Source organism: Apus apus, chromosome 3 (genome assembly GCF_020740795.1).
Source record: "Apus apus isolate bApuApu2 chromosome 3, bApuApu2.pri.cur, whole genome shotgun sequence".
Taxonomy (NCBI): domain Eukaryota; kingdom Metazoa; phylum Chordata; class Aves; order Apodiformes; family Apodidae; genus Apus; species Apus apus.
The window spans coordinates 92,614,314-92,634,156 of NC_067284.1; the positions used below are offsets into that span (position 1 = coordinate 92,614,314).

At 38.0% G+C, this 19,843-nt stretch overlaps 1 protein-coding gene across 1 annotated transcript in view; it reads left to right on the top strand.

Annotated features, from left to right (window-relative positions):
* The window catches only part of PRKN (parkin RBR E3 ubiquitin protein ligase), a 705,342-nt gene that overhangs the window by 421,850 nt on the left and 263,649 nt on the right, over positions 1-19,843 (top strand). The window contains exon 7 of the mRNA XM_051615355.1: positions 10,375-10,511. Coding sequence (XP_051471315.1) covers positions 10,375-10,511 — 137 coding nt within the window. The remainder of the gene's footprint in view (positions 1-10,374; positions 10,512-19,843) is intronic.

Genomic DNA, 19,843 nt, shown 5'->3' on the forward strand with positions numbered 1-19,843 from the left:
CTTCTCTCCCAAGGCCAGACTACTTCTTCTAACGGCATGTAATGGACAAGTGGGCAGATGGTCAATGAGGACAAGGAGGGGATAAGATCAAAAATCTATACTCATTTCCCTGCCATGTGTCAGTCCACGTAACTAGCTGAGTGTGAGGTGAAAAGTATAAATAACTTCATAAAAAAAATGAAAAGATGGCCAAAAAGGAAGTATTAGTGAAGGTTCCAGAGATACGTGCCCTTTTGTGCACATTCTTTTTTCGGTGTCTTCATATAAGTTCTGTGACATTTATATAAATAGTATACACTATTTCATTAACTAAAAACCTGATCGACTTGAATAACAGAGGAAACGGCTGCCACAATTATTTTTTTTCCACACCACAAAACTCACCACAAACAGCTTCCACAGGATTTTCAGAGATTATATTCTAAAGCAATATTGTGAATACCCTTGCTTCCATTTATACAGTATTCAGTAAATTTAGAAGAGGGATAAATCTCACACATGCCTATTTATTATTGCCTTTCACTGTATTCCATTCATCATTTAGGTATCAAGATCTCCATTGAATGGTCTTATAGAAATGCAAAGTTATCATAGAATCGTAAAATTATTAAGATTGGAAAAGACCTTCAAGATCATCGAATCCAACTCTGTGACGACTAAACTGTCTCTCAACATACCACATCTACCCATTTTTTAACACCTCCAGGGGTGGTACCTCCACCATTTCCCAAGGCAGCCTGTTCCAGTGCCTCACCACTCTTTCTGTGAAGAAATTTTTTCCAAATGTCCCATCTGAAAGTCCTCTGGGGCAACTTGACCCCATTTCCTCTTGTTCTGTCTCTCGTCACTAGGAAGAAGGGGCCAACACCCACCTCACTACATCATCCTTTCTGGTAGTTGCAGAGAGCAATGAGGTCTCCTCTCAGCACCCTCTTCTCCAGGCTGAACAGCCCCAGCTCCCTCAGCCTCTCCTTGTAAGACCTGTTCTCCAAACCCCTAATCAGCCCAGTTGCCCTTCTCTCTTCCCTCTCCAGCACCTTGATGTCCTTCCTATACTGTGGTGCCCAAAACTGCACACAGTGCTCAGGTGTGGCCTTGACAGAGTATAGGGGCAGGATCACCTCCTTGGTCCTGCTGGTCACACTATTCCTGATACAGGCCAGGATGCTCTGGGCTTTCTTGGCCACCTGGGCACACTGCTGGCTCATGTTCAGCTGGCTGTCAACACCCCCCAGGTCCCTCTCTGCTTGGAGTGTATATTTGGATGTACATCAGTCTTCCTAAGTGATACACAGATTATTAGGTCAGGTAGAAAAATACTAAAAGATTTTTCTATAGTACTCCTGTACAAAGAGTAGTAGCTTATCTGAGTCCTAACATATACTGTAATTCCTTGGAAAAACAAGAACAAAGAGGACCAGACAGCCTCCAAGCAGGCAGTACAAAAATAATGAAAATGTATGCTGAGATTAAACAAAAAAGAGTGACATAAAATTATTTGCACTTCTAGAATCCTCTTTTGAGTTGAGTTTAATCCCTGTACATCTTTAGTTTTCTGAAAAATGGTTGTTTGGGTTTTTTATTGGCCCAATTAAAAATTCAGAATTGATACTTCCCAAACTTTGTAATAATTTGGGGATTTTTTGCTATTTAATTTTTGTGGGGGGTTTTGTGTGTTTTGATTTGATTTGGTTTTGCTTTTGCTTTTCTGAATGGAAAGTTGATTCCATGTACTCCTCTATGTAATTGAAGTTTACATGCAGGAAAAAAGATGAAGGAAGCAAATGAAGAAATATAAACGTGTGCATGTTGGGCATTTAAATTCCACACTTGTTCTTGTGACAAGGGTCATAACGAGATCAGAAAAAAAAAAAAATCTCAGTAGGAATATCTTATGACAGTGGTTGTAAGTATTATAGAAAAATTACATAAAAAAGCCATTCTCAGTACAATTTTCTGGCTGACATTGCAAACTATTTTCTTCAGACTATTAAGGGGGATTAACTGCTTTGTATACTTAAAATCTACTGAGATAGAATGCATTCAATGGGACTTGCTAGCCCAAGGCTGAATAGAGGTGCTGATGTAGGTGTTCTCAAGTAACTGCACCTTGGCGTTTATGCTAAGGTATTTGCTGTGAGGAGGAAAAGGTAAAATATTATCTGTAAATTATAACCATAGTTAGGAGTTGAAAAAGGTGCTTTTCTATGAAGAAGTGTCTTTATTATAAAAATAACTTGAGGGTGGTTTTGTTTATAAGATAATAATAATCTCTTTCATTGAGAATCAAGACTCATTTAATGGGAAGCATCCTCAAGTTATTGTTTGGATGAACATATACATTGAAAATTCGTATTTGAAAAGAAAGATGAGAAAAAGTACAAAACATAATGTTAAGGTGGTGAAAGATAGTGCTCTAGGAGGAAATCTACTTAATTTATCACTTCTGTCTCTGGCTCCCGCTTACATCTTTCTTTCCTCTCCCCCTTCCCATTTTCTCTACCCTACCTTTTCTTCATACATATTAAGAGATACAATATTTAAGTACATGCACCAGCATGTGTCTTCTGAAAGGGAGTAACTGAAATTTACACAGTGGAAACATTCTCTATCAAACAGTCCTAGTCCCCCCTGTAGTCCCAAGGAATGAAGAGAGTAATGTGATAGTGTGTCTTAAGATGATATCCAACATTCTTTTCCTCCTGTGTCTTTCCAGAGATTTCAGCATTCACAAGAAGGCAAAAAGAGGTCATGATTCTATCTCGTCTTTTGTGTTGGAAGAATTTTCTTCTATGTGATGGGTTTACAAACAACATAATTTTCACAGGCTATCTCAAAAGTTTTGGTTTGGGAATGGATGTGAGAGTCTAAAAATAGGAAAGCAGAGAATAATGCAGTAAGCTCTGATACTAAGAGAAAGGTCTCAGAATAAATCTCTTCTACCATAAATCTGTACTATTAAACCCTCTTAGTTTTTAAAGCAGGGTGGCCACATGAAGATTGCTGTTGCCTATTGGAGTCAGCACATGGTCTGTCATGGGACATGGGACAACCCTTGGACTATGCACAGGAATTCTTTGGGACTTTGTTATTTGGCAAGCCTAAAACTATGCCAGGACCCCTTTCTAACAATTTAGCAGCCTGGACAGTTACTTTCCAGTGGCATAAGAACATTTTCTGACAATGTTAATTTTACTAGCATAGATGTAGGGAGGAAAACTAAATAAGGCTACTATCCTTAGAAGAAATCAATGGGATCTTCAGCACCGAGTCAGCGCAGTAAGAGGCCAGTAGGGTACAAAGGCATTTTGACTTTCTAATTTTTTCATCTTTAATTACTGAAGGATGGTATGGGGCTTCTTGTGCTGGTGGAGTAAGCCCTTCCCTTCTTGTGGTATCCTGCCAGTCTCCCGGCTTCACTGGTTATCTCACTGATTTTATTTCCTTTTATAATGTTTTTCTGAGAATCACACTAGGCTGATTCTGACTATGTCTCCAGTCTGTCAAAGTCGAGTCTCTCTAGTCAGAAGGTTAGCAACCTGTGAAAGGGAGGCTCTTTGGGCAAAAGGGAGTGTGTGGCTGGTGTGGACTGCCTGCTATGTGCAGTTTTGCCTGTTCTGCTGAAGGCTGGGTGCTGTCTTGGGGGAGACGAACTTCTGCTGCAAACCTGCTTAAATTCAGGGCAGGATGAAAGAAGCACTTGCTACCGTTCAGTGACAAAAGCTGAGGGTACAAATCACACAGGCTCTAGGAGGTCATTGCATGCAGAAGAGTCAGTATCTAGGAATCTGTTCACAGTAAGCTGGTGCTCAGCAAACTATGGAGGAAGCTGCTCTGCAGTTCCTACTGTGTTCCTGCTGATGAATATGGTCTTACTTCTGGTGTGCTACTGAGTGCAGTTGCATATACATGTATGAAATCATGGTGAGCCTGGTGCCAAGGCAGCCATTGTGCTCCCAGGGACTGGAAGGAATAGAGCAGCTCAATATACAAAGTTCCCTGAGCCCTGAAGAACCACATCCATGCAAAGTCCTCCATGGTGTGTGAAAAGCAAAGACATTGCACATTTACACTGTCCCTTTGGTTGTTTTAATATTCCCACTGTCAACTGGCATCAGAGCTTTGGTTAGGGAAGTTTATGAGCCGCTTCATTTGCTCACATTTGTCATCTTTTGCTTCCATTACCAAGGTCTTTTCCTTTTCTCTCCAGTAGAGCATTAATGAGGTTTTAAAAGCACAGATGAAGGAAAAGGAGCAGGTTCTGCTGATCTCTACTGACTGATTTATCTATTTGCTGTGCAGAGGAGCACTGTAAACAGCTAGTCTGAATACAGGAAAAGTTTCTTCTCCAGCCTGATCACTGTCCATTCCTTGCTATCATAAGGTTCCACTCTTAGTGCCAAGGGTGGCTGCGTCTGAACAAGGCATGTCTGAGCAAGCAGGCATAGCACATCTTTAATAATGGATACTAATATGAAGGTACCAGTACATGTAACAGAATTCCCTTGCCTGTGTCCTCTGGAGGCAGATGCTGTTGCCTGCTGCAATGATCACAGGTTTTACTGTGTGTCACTTCCATAGCATGAAAAAAAAACATTAACAATGGAGTTAACAGAAGCACTGCTGAAAGAAGCACTTGCCATCATGTGCACTAATTTTAAGTGTGCCAGCTCTTACCTCTTATGTTCTGGTTTATTGTTGTCAGACTGTTCCTGGTTCTGGCCTCTTGATGCTGCTTTCCAACAGAAATAAGAAACATGAAAGCACATTTTAGAGGAAAACATGTAACATAGTAGAGCAGAAAGTAGGTCAGATTTCACTTGCCAATGCCCCTTTAAGTTAACAGCTGTGGGTCAGAATACATTTTTATACAGAAGCACAGCCAGAAAATTGAAGCTCACACAGTGATGTCTCATGCTGTTCAAACCCTTCACTTTATGACCTTTGATGCATTGTGTGGCAAGTGATCAAAGACAGAAAACCAGATTTTTTTTATTGTTGTAGTGGATTTTACATGTCAGTTTTATGAGAACACTCTGTTTATGTATACTGGATTTTTTAATTGCACAGTCTACATAAAGATTTCTTTTCATCCTTTAGGAAGAGGGAAGCAGGAATGGGATTTTTGTATGTTCCAAAAGTCCATGAATGATGCATTTTGACTGCAAAATAATATCAGTGAGATTTGAAATTTCTTTCTTAGTACTTCCTCACTTTTTCTTTTTAAGTTTTTGATGCTCATTTCAAATATCTACCCTTGTCTAAATATTTAGGGGCCTGCATTGTTACTTACAGGTTGCCTGCAGTTGCCGGGTCACTGTTTCTATTTATCTGTAATAGTATATTGCTCATTAAAAGGCAGGATTTCTTGCTATACTTCCCTACAGTTGCCTCAGTTCTAAAATAGAAATCACTGTGGTATTATATATATTATCTATATTTCTATTGTATATAAATAGTAGCATCTTTCTAATAGAATTTAACAATTTACTGTAACTGAAAGTACTTGGAAGTATTTTCATGGTAGGAAAACCATGCACTTGAAGTGTCATAAATAGGCATTTTTTTCAATAGTTTTTAATAAGACTGTGGACTGTATGTGGTAGACAAGAAAACCAGATGTGGCACCAGCTTAGTATGACTTAGAAGACTATACTCTTCTTACATACAGTTCAATGAGGCAGCTATGTGATGGATGAATAATTTGACTTATTTAGACATTGTAATTTTGTTCTGCTACAAGGTTAGAGCCAAAACTGATTGAGTGCTACTCAAGGACAGTATTTCTGTTTAATTACTTTGATTGTTTATAAAGTAGGAGAGTGCCTGTATTGTCTTTGTCACCAAAGTTTGTATTTTTTCTAAGTTTTTTTTTTACACATTTTAATCAGTGATTCATCTTTAGTGGTGCTTATTGATCTGACCTATAAGTCAACAAAGATTCATTTTGGAATGGCACAGAGATCCATTTATAAATGAAATTATTTCATGGTACTTATATAAAAAGCTTTTTGAAGTACAGAAAGATTGTCGACATGGGAAAATGTATTAGAAATGCAGAACTGTGTTATGATAAATACAGCACTCATAGGTGGGGTTAAAGGCTGTGATATAGCTGTGTGCATCCAGATTTGTTTACTGCACAGAAATGAATCCCAAATGGCTATTTTTGCTTCACTGAGTAATCCTAGCAAGGCAGCCTTATAGACATCTGCTAAGGTTTTTTTATTACTATTTAGCTAAGATTTTGAGATTGAAGTGAGAAAAATCCAACTGTCACCTAGAAATGACCTTAAGGGGGTTTCACAGGTTTGTCCAACATGTTCTTCACAGATTTCTACAGGCATAGATACATTCCTTGCTCCAAAGTGCTTCAGACTGTGGCTACTCACATTTTCTAAAAAAAAAAAATGGACTGATATATATGGTGTGCTGTTTAATCTTTTACTCAGTTGAGCTTTTTTCAAAATATGAAGGATAAAGACCAAGCAAGGGACAAGTTGCCCCACATTGTTCTTCAGTAGGCAGTGAAAGATATATCAGTTAATCCACTGTTATCTCTGGAGATAATTCCTTATGCTAAGTAGCCCCTCATTCATAGCCATTGGACTCACTCTTAGTGCATTGATAACTGTCATGAGATTTTGAGACATACTAGAACAATTTATTTCCCAGTGAGCTTCTTATCTAAACAAGATCAAGTTTTTGTATCTTTATTTAGCCAGTATACTGCTGTATTCTGAGAATTATCTGTGCCTTGTGGCTTCTCAGTCAGGAGAAGGAGGAAAGAGCATACAGACCAGATAGCGCTTCCAGCCGTGCTGTTGTTGTGCCACACAGTTATCTGACAGTAATAATATGAAGCAGAAACATTTAAGTTCTCCTTTCTTTTTCATTTAAGTAAATGCATGCTGATAAAACTCTAATGAAAAGGAATCAGAGCACAAGAGCGAGTGACTTATTATAGAAATTTTCTGTGATGCATTGTAATGTTAGAATTTCAATTTTTAAAAGTGGTTACATTCCTAATTGGTGAACAAAAAGGACCAATTTATTCCTTGCTGTGAGAAACATTTTTCTTATATATTATTCTCATGAAGCCTCTAATTCAGCCAAACACATTATATAAATGGAACCTATGAAATACCTTCTAAAATATGCATCAGATTTACATTACTAGACTGTTATGTGAGATGGAGCAAGAGCCTTTGTTATATTATATGGCAATTTTATTTTTTTACTTTCATAATATTCCTTTCTAAAATAAAATGTGTTTTGTTCAATCAGGGCTTCTGTAAATAACTCTTGGGGTTATCCTAAATGAATATTTGCTATCTTCATCTGGGCATTATGAAGATAATCTCTACATCTTTGTCTTTACTGATCTCAGGAAGAAAACTTGCATATCTCTTATAAACTAGAAGTGCTTTCTTTTGATATAAAATCTGCAAATTTTGGAATGCAGTCATGGTTACAATGCCAAATGAATTAGGGGAAATCTGCATTGCATACAAATTGAGTTTCTCCAAGCCTTATGACACATACTGTGGGCTGCAAAATTAGTGGATGGTGTAATAGCTGTGAAAGCTAAGCTTGCATTTTGTGACGCAGTCAGAACCCAGACTTATATCTAACTTGTAAGCATAGCTTGCAAGTCTGATAGTGTTAAGAGATAGCACATATTAAGCCTAATGTTGATCCTAAGTATGCAGTTTAAATATGTACGTATATGACTGTGCTACGTCTGGAGAATATAGTTTGATTTCCAACAGTTGTAATATATTAATGTCATGAGCCGATATTGGGGAACAAAAGAACAGTTTCCCACAATTAAGAGGCAGAATTGATTACCACAAAATAATTTACATTGGTAACTGCTTATAGTAGTTCATTTACATAATGAGGTGCTGTTAGTCTTGTTTTCATACAAGTTTAGGTGGAAGCATTTATAATACTATTTTCATGTCTGCCCTGTTGTTGTTTTTTAAGATACACAATGTTATATGGCTTTCTCTCCTAGATCCCTCCTCTCACATAAAATATATTTTGTCTTTGAAATGAAGGTCAAAGAAGTGTGAATTTATATCCAGGTAGCTTTGCATGAAACTACCAAGATACTGCGATACTGACGCAATAAAAAACGACCAATTAACCCTAAAAGAGAGATATCCATTAAAGCTATAGACAAATATGATTATACCTGCATTTCAGGAAGAACACTTTAGGGTGTTTTTCTTAAGGTTACATTTAACTATTCAGCAATGGGTACTTTTGCACTGTATGGACAAGATAACCACACCACCTTTCTATAATGGTTTTGGGACCAGCCAGAGCTAAAATGATACAGATCATGGTCTCATTTTGCCTTACAGCTGTCTTTTAAAAATTATTATTTGTTACATTCAGAACAGCAAGTGGGCAACTAATAAGGATTAGTAATGGGGAGGTTTTATTTAATTCCGTTTTTAAGCTGCTTTATTCAACAAAATCCTTAAAACATAAAGATTATATTTTTGGAGATACCAACACCCTGCCATGAATTCTATAGTATGTGCAACTCTAAAGCATATTTTCATGGAAGATTAAGTGCTTACATACAGTATCTGAAATTATTATTGATTACATTTTGAAGTTGTATTCCCACATTGAGGGCTTGTTGATTTACTGTTTCAGGGGTTTTCAAAGCATCATATAGCAGGATTTATAGAAGGTATCATACTGTTGCTAACTCTGATGATTTTATTACAAGTCCTGCTATATTTGATGTTATATTTTAATACCTGTCTCCTGGGGCAGGGTGAATATGCGAGAATTCCTCCTTTTATTTGCAATAATAATTTTCTTTCTAGTTTCTAAAAGCATTTAACATGTAACCCATATCTACCTGTGTTTGCCCAGAGACAACTGAAAGGAATAACGTAGTTCAGCGTTTGAATAGGAATCTCACTCTTTTTTTCAGCTTAATGCACCTCTCTTTCCAATTTCGATACTTGGGATTGGAAATACTCTTCAAGGAGAAGAGATAAACAAACAGCATTTTGTAACACTTACAGAGCACATAACTTTATTAAAAGGGTCATAGTCATCAAAAGAAGCATAGCCACCAGGTCGAGGGAGGTAGTTCTACTCCACTCTCATGAGACCCCACTGGGAGAACTGTGTCCAGTTCTGGAGACCCCAACATCAGAAGGATGTGGAACTGTTGGAGTGAGCCCAGAGGGCAATGAAGATGATCAGAGGGCTGGAGCACCTCTCCTGTGAAGACAAGCTGAAAGAGTTGGAGTTGTTCAACCTGGAAAAGAGAAGGCTCCCAGGAGACCTTAATAGCGGCCTTCCAGAACTTTAGTGCTCGTACTCTAGTACAAGGAACATTTTTACAAGGGACATTTTATAAGGGCCTGTAGTGATAGAACAAGGGGTATTGTTTTCAAACTGAAAGAGAGTAGATTTATATTAGATATTAGGAAAAAAATATTTCCTGTGAGGGTGATGAGACACTGGAACAGGCTGCCCAGATAAGTTGTAGATGGTGTGGAGTAAAACTGTTTTTCCTCACTTATTCCAAGCATTTCCTCGCTGCATTTCCACAAGCATTATCTTGTCAAGGTTGGAATAGCCATATTTAGTTGTCTCCGTGTAGGTGTCTGCATGTGTGGCAGGTGTCTGAGCTCCTGTAATGGTGCTTGGAGATGTAGTCCATACAGTCAGTGGAGCCATGTGGGTGATTCAGCTCACCCTAATGCAGATACCTGGAGGCTGATCAGCTCCAGCCTCTACTGAGTGTATGGACTAACATGAGAATTTCTTGCTTAGCAGGCAGAGAGATATTTATATATAGCACTGAAGTTCAGATGTCTTGTTCCCAAATTGAATCCTATATACCTGACCAGAAGCTGAATTATTCTAGTCATTATTACCAAGGGAATGCCCTCTATGTAGAGTGGTAATGGATGCCTTTAGATGCTGAAGGCACAGAGTGGTCTTCACAAATTCCTGTTTAGCTTTCCTAGATGGTCACATTCCTATTTAATCTTACCTACCACCATTTATTTTTTTTTACCACATATGATCTCACCTCACCTTATGTAAAGGATTTCTGTTAGTAAAGAATTTTTCTTGCTTTAGGTTCCAGTTTTCAGTAAAGTTTCAACTTTCAGCAAAAACTTACTCCTTTTTCATGTGTCTAATTCATTTTAGAAACCATCTCTTTTTAAAAGTGCTGCAATATGCCAGGCTAAATTATTTTTTTAATGTACATAATAGTCTTGTGTACTACTCATGAAAAAACATTGTAAAATTAGAAGTTTGAAAACAGCCTTTTCGGGAGTTTGGTCTAGTCCTTGTTCATAATTTTTCCCATTTTGTTTTTAACAGGAGTCCTGTGCTTGTGTTCCAGTGCGTGCATCGCCATGTCATTTGCCTGGACTGTTTCCATCTGTACTGTGTGACTATGCTGAACGACCGCCAGTTCATACATGACCCAGAGCTTGGCTATTCCCTCCCTTGCGTAGGTTCGTTTTAGCTGATTTTCTTTTTAAAAATGTATGTGATTTTGATTTCAGGGCAAGATTTTTCAAATCATCTATTAGTTTTGCGTATATCTCAGGCTGGATCGATGGGCCAAGGCCAACTGTATGAGGTTCAATAAGGCCAAGTGCTGGATCCTGCATTTCAGTGACAACCCCAGACAACACTACAGGCTTGGGGAAGAGTGGCTGGAAAGCTGCCCAGAGGAAAAGTACCTGGGGGTGCTGGTTGACAGCTGGATGAACATGAGCCAGCAGTGTGCCCAGGTGGCCAAGAAGGCCCAGAGTGTCCTGTTCTGCATCAGGAATAGTGTGGCCAGTAGGAGTAGGGAAGTGATCATGCCCCTGTACTTGGCCCTGGTGAGGCCGCACTTCAAGTACTGTGTGCAGTTCTGGGCCCCTCACTATAAAAAGGACATTGAGGTGCTGGAGCATGTCCAGAGAACAACCAAGCTGGTGAAGGGTCTAGAGAACAAGTCATATGAGGGGCAGCTGAGGGAACCAGGGATGCTTAGTTTGGAGAAGAGTAGGCTGAAGGAAGACCTCATTGCCCTCTACAACTACCTGAAAGGACGTTGTAGTGAGGTGGATGTTGGCCTCTTCTTCCAGCTAAATAATGACAGGAGTAGACGAAATGGCCTGAAGTTGTAGCAGGGGAGGTTTAGATTGGGTATTAGGAAGAATTTCTTTACTGAAAGAGTGGTCAGGCACTGGAATGGCCTGCCCAGGGAGCTGGTTGAGTCACCATCCTTGGAGGTATTAAAAAAAACCAACGTGTAGATGTGGCATTTCAGGGCATGCTCTAGTGGCCAAGGTTGTAAGGGGTTTTGTGGGTGTTTTTTGGTGGAGTGTGTGTGAGTGTTTGTGTTTCTTTGGGGCTTTTTTGGGGTTGATGGTTGGACTTGGTGATCTCAGAGGTTCTTTCCAACCACAATGATTCTGTGATTCTGTCTGTAAACCCATCGCTGGTCATGCTGCACAAAACAAAAAAAGGATTTTTCCACATATCATGCCACTGTAGTTGTTGAGTTAGAAGTTTTGTCTGTCCCTTTTCTCAGAGAGGAGACTAAGAAGTTTGAAGAAGTTTTGATCCCTGGCTGGAAGTAGCAAGCCAGTCTTTTTCTCTCTTCTAGGTGTTGAATACGATGAGAATTGAGTGGTAGACGCAGAGTAGGGATGGGATGAGGAAAAAATGCAAGAAATGATCAGGGATATGATTTCAGTCTTTGAGATGAGGAAGGCAAAGTCTTGGAGTACTGTAAAGGATGCCCAAAGGATGACTGTACTTCTGCTGTTCAAGCGAGATAGGGTTCAGCTGTGGGAATGGAAAAGCAGCTATTGCTGCCAGTCTAGCCTCAGCTGTGTTACACTTTAAGTGTTAAAATAGCTAAATATGGAAAAACTAAAAACCTGCCAATTTTGAAGTTTTACAACTCTAAAAATCAGAAGGTTGTTTTTGAAATACTATACAATAAACCAACATATACTAATACTACTAATAGTAATAGTAGTAATTATACAGTTACAATACAATACAATTTTTCCTGTTCTTCAGCAAGTAAGCATGTTAGTAGAGTGCATGTTTAGGCCTTCTGCACTGCTGTGCAGTACAGAGATTCTTGACCTGGAGCTGAATCATTATGCTGAAGGGAAGAAGGCATAGTTGTATCAGTATAGCATGTAGGCAAGGCTCTTTGACACTTCTGGTAGGCTGATGAGGACTGACCATGATGACTGATGGACATGACCATTTTGGCATGTTGCAATAGGACAAGCAGTAATGGCTTTAAACTGGGAGAGGGTAGACATTAAGAAGAAATTCTTCTCTATGACCGTGGTGAGACACTGAAAGAGATTGCCTAGGGAAGTTGTGGGTGCCCCCTCCCTGGAAGTGTTCAAGGCCACGTTGAATGGGGCTTTGAGCAACCTGGTCTGGTGGGAGGTGTCCCTGCACATGAAGGGGGTTGGAACTAGATGATCTTTAAGGTCTCTTGCAATCAAAACAATTTTGTGATTCTGTGGCCAGGCAAATACTACTTCAGGACCTGTGGTAGTATCTGTACAGTGGAGCATGGTGCTGCCTGGGCATACCTGCTCGCTCAGAGCCAGCCTCATCATCTCTGAGAAGTACTGACATTATACTGCACTAGCATCCTCTGTGTTGGAGAGGTTTTCAGTCACAATCTCTAAGTATTCAGCATTTTTATATAATCTCCCATCTAAGACTAAAATTGATTGCTACCCCTTCTTTGTTGTGTTAGCAGTTCTGTATCAATAAAAGTACTTGTAAGCAGTGTCTTTCAGACTGCTTGGCAGGATGAAGAATCTAATCAGTGCTGCTGTAACTTCACGTGTTCATTTTTGTAGCTACCTGAGCCTGACTTTCTGGTTTCCAAGAAATTTGGTTGTTTCTAGAATTAGGTTGTATTTGAGTTAGGAACTGATGAGTATTTTTGTCCTTTGACAAAGTGATGGGGCTGAGTTGCATCACACCTGTGAAGAAGAGGAATGCCTGAGTTTACTTTATCTCTTACAGTTCAGCTACAAAGGATTTTAGCCTCCTTCATAGCTATGGATCCAGCAGCTTTCATCAGCAATGAGTTAAATTAGGAAGCATTCAGAGCAGTATCATGTTATTTTCTTTTCTGCTTATTATGGCACTCCTACTGAATAGTTTAAGATTTCATTTTTGCAATCTACAGTTTGCAATCTTCATTTTTCCAACTGCAATTTGCAGTCTGTATTTACATGTGAGTATGATAAAGCACTGTTTGACACAATTTTCTTTAATTACCTCAGTGAAGCCTAAAATGAATTCCCTTTGATAGGAAGGAATAACATGGGACACGCCAAGAAAATACTTTTCTTTCTTACCCTGGCAATGTCAGTTTAATAGAAGTTATCTCTAAGAGAACATGACTCAAAGCCAAAAAAAAAAAAGAGATCTGAGCTTTATTGAAAGTCTAGATGTTGATTTGAGCCTGCTGCTAAAAGGGATGCAAATCACAGTTGTATTTACTGTAATGAGATTTATGTTATGGTAGGTGACTAGGTTACACAGATGGATCAAAACAGTTTTTATTAATACACAGATTTTTAAACATCACAGACTTATGCTGAAATAGTATTTTTGGTGACTTGAACAGAAAATACTAACGTTATGAGTCCGTATTTTGTAAAAATTATTTTACTTTTCCATTTTCCTGTAAGAATAGATTTTTTTAAAACTAGCCCATTTCTTCAAGGCATATGTGCACATGTTGCCCTAGAAATGTACAGGTGGGTTTGGTTTTGTAATTAAGTCTATTTAAATTGTTTGCACTTCCAATTAGTTCTGTTAATTCAAGTGTTTTTCAAAAATAGAGATAACATAGTGAACATAGCCTGCAGTTTCCATTAACATTTGACTCACTGTTCCCGATTTTTATCAAGGGAATGTACCAACGTAACAATTTTTTTTTATATCTTTTATTGGATCAATCTAGAGGTGAAAGCACCACACACACAACAGAATAAAAAAAACCCAGCAACTACTACAGAAAAGGGTCGCTGTGACAGGCAAGATCAGTGTTATCACATATGTATAACTTGAGCTGGAAAGGATCTAGGGATTTCAGTTAAATAATGCTTCTCAAGTAGGTTTAATTTCTTGCTTGCTGGCACAGATATACCAGAAGATGCATTTTGTAATTGCATTATTTTGTGTGATTGTGTCCTTGCTTTTCTTTGATTTCTGTTATGTGGCCTAATTAAGCAGGAGATAAAATGTATTCAAAAGACAGCTATCATCTCAGCTGATGGGCTGTGATGTATCACCTTGGTAATGCCATAGCTTCACTTTGTTCCAACACAAAAGTGTCATTGCTGTAATTTTTGGGAGAACAACATTAATTCCTTAGTGCTTAGCTGCTCATCTAGTGCCAGGCAGCACTACTACAGCTGAGAACAGCCAGCGTTGAGGACCAGATCTCTGAGCACAGTAACTGGTGCATTGGTAGGATTAGCTGTTCAGAGTAGTGTGGCAGCAGCCCCACGATTCAAACCCACTGTATCAGCTCAGGGCAAGGATTTATAGATAGGAGCTGGCTAGATTTCATTGGTCATTAACATGAAAAAGTAAACATTACAGATTATACTCTCTCTGTCCTTGTTAAATGGCAACAAAATCTATCCTATCTCTCTGTATGGTGTCTTGTATTAATGAGGCTTCATGCATAGAAATTTCCATGAGTGGTGACCTCCAAGTATCTTTGAAATAATTAATAAGGTGCTTAGAGGGACAGATTTGCATATGCATGAAAGATCATTTATGGTTATTTAGTTACTGCGCAGGGCAAAGAATCTCATAGCATTACCTCAAAGTTTGAGTTGTATACAAATATACAATGTATTACCCCGTTTAAACACATACTGTTTTTATGATCACTATTTAATTTTTTAAATAGCATTACAGCATTATAGCTCTTGGTCCTAGGGTAAAATAAACTTCATGGATCTTGGGTAGAAGAAAAGCTGGTGAGGCCAAGGAAAGACAAGGTTTTACAGTGCTGTAGGCACTTTGCAAAAATGTCTTTGCATCACTTTATTTCTTACAAGTAGTCATGTGCATGATGTATTTCAAAGGAATCCGGATAAAAGATGCAGTTCTCCTGGTGACTGTAAAACACCATTGTATCTGGAAGTAAGCTGATTTTGCCACACATATATAAACAAATAAATGAAATTACCATCGGTTTGTGTATGGAACGGATAATAAAAAGGACTTCAGCTTTGAAGTATAATAAATTGCCTTAAGTGCCATGTTCCGTTGAAAGAAAGCTTCTGGGGAATGATTAAGGAGGCATATGTATTAAGATTATTTTTTTATCCCCATTAAATGCTATTTACATAGTAAAAATATGCTTAGTCCTATAGAGAATGTAAATGCAGTGGTAAATCTGAATCCTCTTTCAAGATCATAGTACCCAAAAAAAACAAAAAAAGGGGAGAGTAAATAGGCAGCCTAAGCAAACTTTGCAAGTAAAAGCAAGGAGGAAAACTATATTTGATTTGATTACTCCAAGTAGTATGTTTGAATCTTTTCTATTATAGACAAAACCTATTAAGTTTAGGAAAGTGTGTATGTGCAAGGGGTTTTAAAATGAAGGTCAGTGATCTATGAACAGAGTGTTCTCCAGAATGTAATGAGGAAGCAAGCATAGTTTAGTGGGGCTTAAAATGGAAGAATGCACCAGTTGGTACGAGAAATAAGATTCTCCTGGTGTGAAGCCTCAATACATCAACAGTTGCTGACCTCCATGTTCTCCAATAATCCTGCTTAAAAATATTTGAAGTAACTTAGCAAATCTGAAAATGAAGAAAATGGCAATTTATTTTTAAAGATATGAAATAAAAGGGATTAAAAGCAGACACATTTGCAGCTTTGGGAAGTTCTTCAAAGTACTCATGTGTAATATTTAGAGGGTGTTAAATTCTTGACAGGTATAAACTTTTTGTAATTTTTTATTTATATTAATTATCTGAACACACAGAAGCAGGTGTAGGAGGCTGGAGAAATGCTTTTTCTTTTTTAGATATTGTACAGCTTAAAAAAGTTTTTTTGCACCCAGTGGAATTAATAAACAAGCAATTACAGTTTTAGGAGCATTTGTGGTGACAGTTGTAGCTGTATTTTTCTTCTTCCAGCATTGGCCATGAGAGGGAAAATGCAGATATGTGACCATGTTGTCTATTCATGTTCTTAAAGGGATATCTGAGCATCCTTTGGAATCTTTCTCTCGTTAATTTCCCATGGCTGAAACCTACTATCTAGTCTAAGATGGGGTTCCCACTAACCTGCTTATTTTCATTATCCCCAAGGTGAAGCTGGTTACTCCTTCTGCAGAGGGAAAGCAAGAACTGCAGTGGTGAAGGGTGATATAGAGAGGGAAACCCTTTTTTCCTAGTCATTCCCCGAAAAGTTCTTAATCAAAAGCAGATTATACAAGATACCATACACATGCATTGGTTTGGTGAACAGTGAACCTTAGATCATTTCCCTATTTAAGACTTTCAGTCTACTTATTAATCTGGCTGGATATATCTTGAGTATTATGGTCAGAATAAGTATTTATTATGGATTCTTTTCCCTTCTTCATGTTCATGCCACTGCAGCTATTTTTTTTATTCTCTGTGTAGTAGCCTGTACATACTCTATTGACATGTATATATTTCTTGTATATATTGTTTTATATATTTCTTAGTACGAGGTAATGTCTGCCCTGTTGGGCTTATTGCTTGAGTAGGTAAAACAGGGGATGAGAGGCAGAGGCAACAAATCACACAGAGGTTACACAAGAGATCACTGACTGAGTTTGTCTTGGAACCCAGGTGCAGTCAGTCTCATTACAGTGCTTTTTCCATTAGCATATTGCTTCTTTTTCACCCCTAAGGTGTTTTAAAGGTAGATTCTTCTAATTCTTTTAACTTCCTAAAAACTCTTTGTCAATATGCTAAGATGAATAATGATTTCTTCCTGTAACTGTATGTGCACTGAGCAAGTGGCATAGCTCTGTGTAGCAACCTGTAGCAGAGAGCCTTGCTGACAAAAGATTGTCCACTTCCACTATTACCTTTTAAAAATTGTTGGAAACTTACCAGAGAAAACAGCTAGACTGGTTTCTACTCTGGTCTAGCAGGTGAAGCTAACCAGACCTCATTCAAGTAACTGCAAGTTTATTCCAGCCGGACTTTGACAGAGAAGGGAACCAAAAGCATAAATAAACCAGGTTGTTACTCTCCAGAGTTCATTGGATTTGCAGCAGTTTCCTGAATAATTTTTTACAGTCTTCTGCATTCTCCTGTCACTGTGGCATAAGCTAAATATGAACCAACAGTGTATAAAGTGTTTTATGTTACTTTACTAGCACAAGTGCATGAGGCTACTTCGTGGTTAGAAGTTAAAACAGAGCCTTATTTCCTTTTTTAATGTTGACTGAAGTTGAAGCAGTGACATCTGAGATTTGCTTCCTCAAGTCTTTGCTCTGTTTCTGTTGCAGCAGATTTCCAACGTGATATCTAAACAGTCTCAAAATCTTTAAACAAGCTTTCAACAAGCAGAGCTTGACTCCATGGTATATTTGAGGCATGCATTGGATTCTTATCTGAGAACAACTACAGTGAAATCATACCATGTGATCCTGAAAAATCTGAGTTGCCATAATTAAATTCAGCATGACATACCTTACCATAGGTGTTTTTGTCCCTTATCTCTTTACTAGTTCTTCTATTGCAATCTATTTCATTTGTAAACTGTATGGAGATGATAGTGCACATGGGCTCACTCTGGTTCCTAACAGTGAAGGACAAGAGCAAACAAAAAAATCTTGCTTAGAAATTAATTGGCTTTAAGAGCAACTATGATTCAAAGTATACTTGTTCTCTAAAATAAAACATCCAGTGTCAAAATAAAATACCAAATCCATGGCAGAATTATCTGTCTTTCATAATTCTGTCCAGCTGAAGTGCAGGTGAACTTTTGTCTCAGCTGCAGTCAGTGAGAGCTGTGACTTTGTCTTCAGAAATAAACGGTGTTCATTCTGACTGCAAATGCTTCTACCCATGTTAGTTTATCTTACAGTAATCACTTGATGAACATATGTGGTTGGCAAGTCACTTTTAAACTTCCATACAATTGAGAAAAATCTTCAACTGCAGGAATGATAAAATCAAGTAATAGTCTTGTTAGTCATCAACTTTATACTTAACTCTTTTAATTCAAGCTGTTTTCTAATTCCTCTTATGTAAGTGTTGTTATAGAAGGTACAATGATTTTGACTGTCTTCTGACTATATCTTCACCAGAAAAAGGTTTTAATTTAAAAAAACACTTTTTTTGAAAAAAAAAATAATCTTTTTAACAATCCCTTCAGCTTCCTTCACATTTTGGCAAGGCTGGGAATTTAGTTTTTAAGGACAGTAGCTTATATGACTCTTCTTCCATAGACTGGAGGCACCTAAGTGTTTGTCCTAAGAATGTTCAATGGACTCTAGATGCTAATTTTAACAGCTGGAATGTACTTGAGGTGTTTGTTTTAGACCTTTAGGGCAGCATGAAGGGAAACTGACCTTTCATACTTGGATAATTATAGATTTCCTAATTGATCAGTTTTTGTCTGAGTAGAGGGTATCTTTCGGTATAGCACCATCTCTGAGGTGGGCTATGCAAGCAGCAGCCTTTATAAGAAATCATTGCTGTATGCTACTTTATATACTCCATAAATAACCTGCTGGGACCAACTGTGCCACATTCAGCATGTGTTTAGTTTCTGAAGCCTGGTGATTAATATTCCCTGAGTCGCTTTCTGAGCCTTGGTCTCCCACATGGCAGCATGTAGAGCTGCTGCCACATCACAGAACCAACTAAGGACATTCCCCTTCAACAAGGAGTTGGCTTTAATTAATTTTCTGTGTCTGGAAAGTGAAAATCTAATTTTCTTTTTGACATTTTCTGTATTACTACTTTGACAAAATTATGAAAATAATTAATCCCTGTGAAGCAGACATGAGCATTATAAGAGGTACAAAAATATTGCATATAAATAATGCTACTAATCACCAATCTGTTATAATTTATTGATGCAAGTTCTTATTAAAACTCTTAAATCATATTTGTTCTTGATACAGCAGATGTGTCAAATGATTACACAATGTACGTACAAGTGAGGTTTATAAAAAGTAGCATGGTTCAAACTGCATCTCAATAAATTCTGTCTCCCCAGAAATGTAATTCAAGAAAAGAAAGAACTGGGAGGAAAGGAGATAAGGTATACAATTTAGAAAAGAGTTTTTCATTATGTATCTGTGTCAAGTGCAGTCCAATACAGTGGTGGCTAAAATTGTCAATGGGTTAAATATCTGCATGCAATAACTAAGTATTCTGATTGTAGTCCATTACAAAAGCCATCCTGTCACCTACTGTCAGTTGGTAGCCTTCTTTCCTTCCTTAAGAATCCAGAAGAGGGTCTTGTAAGCATGGGAATTAAACAGTCTCCTTGTAGCTGAAGCATTTTGTGGAAATCAGAAGTGAGGGTGGAAAAAAATGGTGTCGTTTGCACTGATGAAAAATCACTGAGATGCATTCTGCAGTGCTTTCATCAAGATCCTTTCATACTAACTAAAATATAAAAGTTTATGAGATCTGAACATCTGCGCATTGCAGAATCCAAGCTGATGCGATAAATTGGGCATTAACTGAAGTATCATGCTTCAGTATTTTTTCTTGGAATTTGATGCCATAGGCCAATTTCAAGAATTGGTCCATAGATATTACAGTTGTAA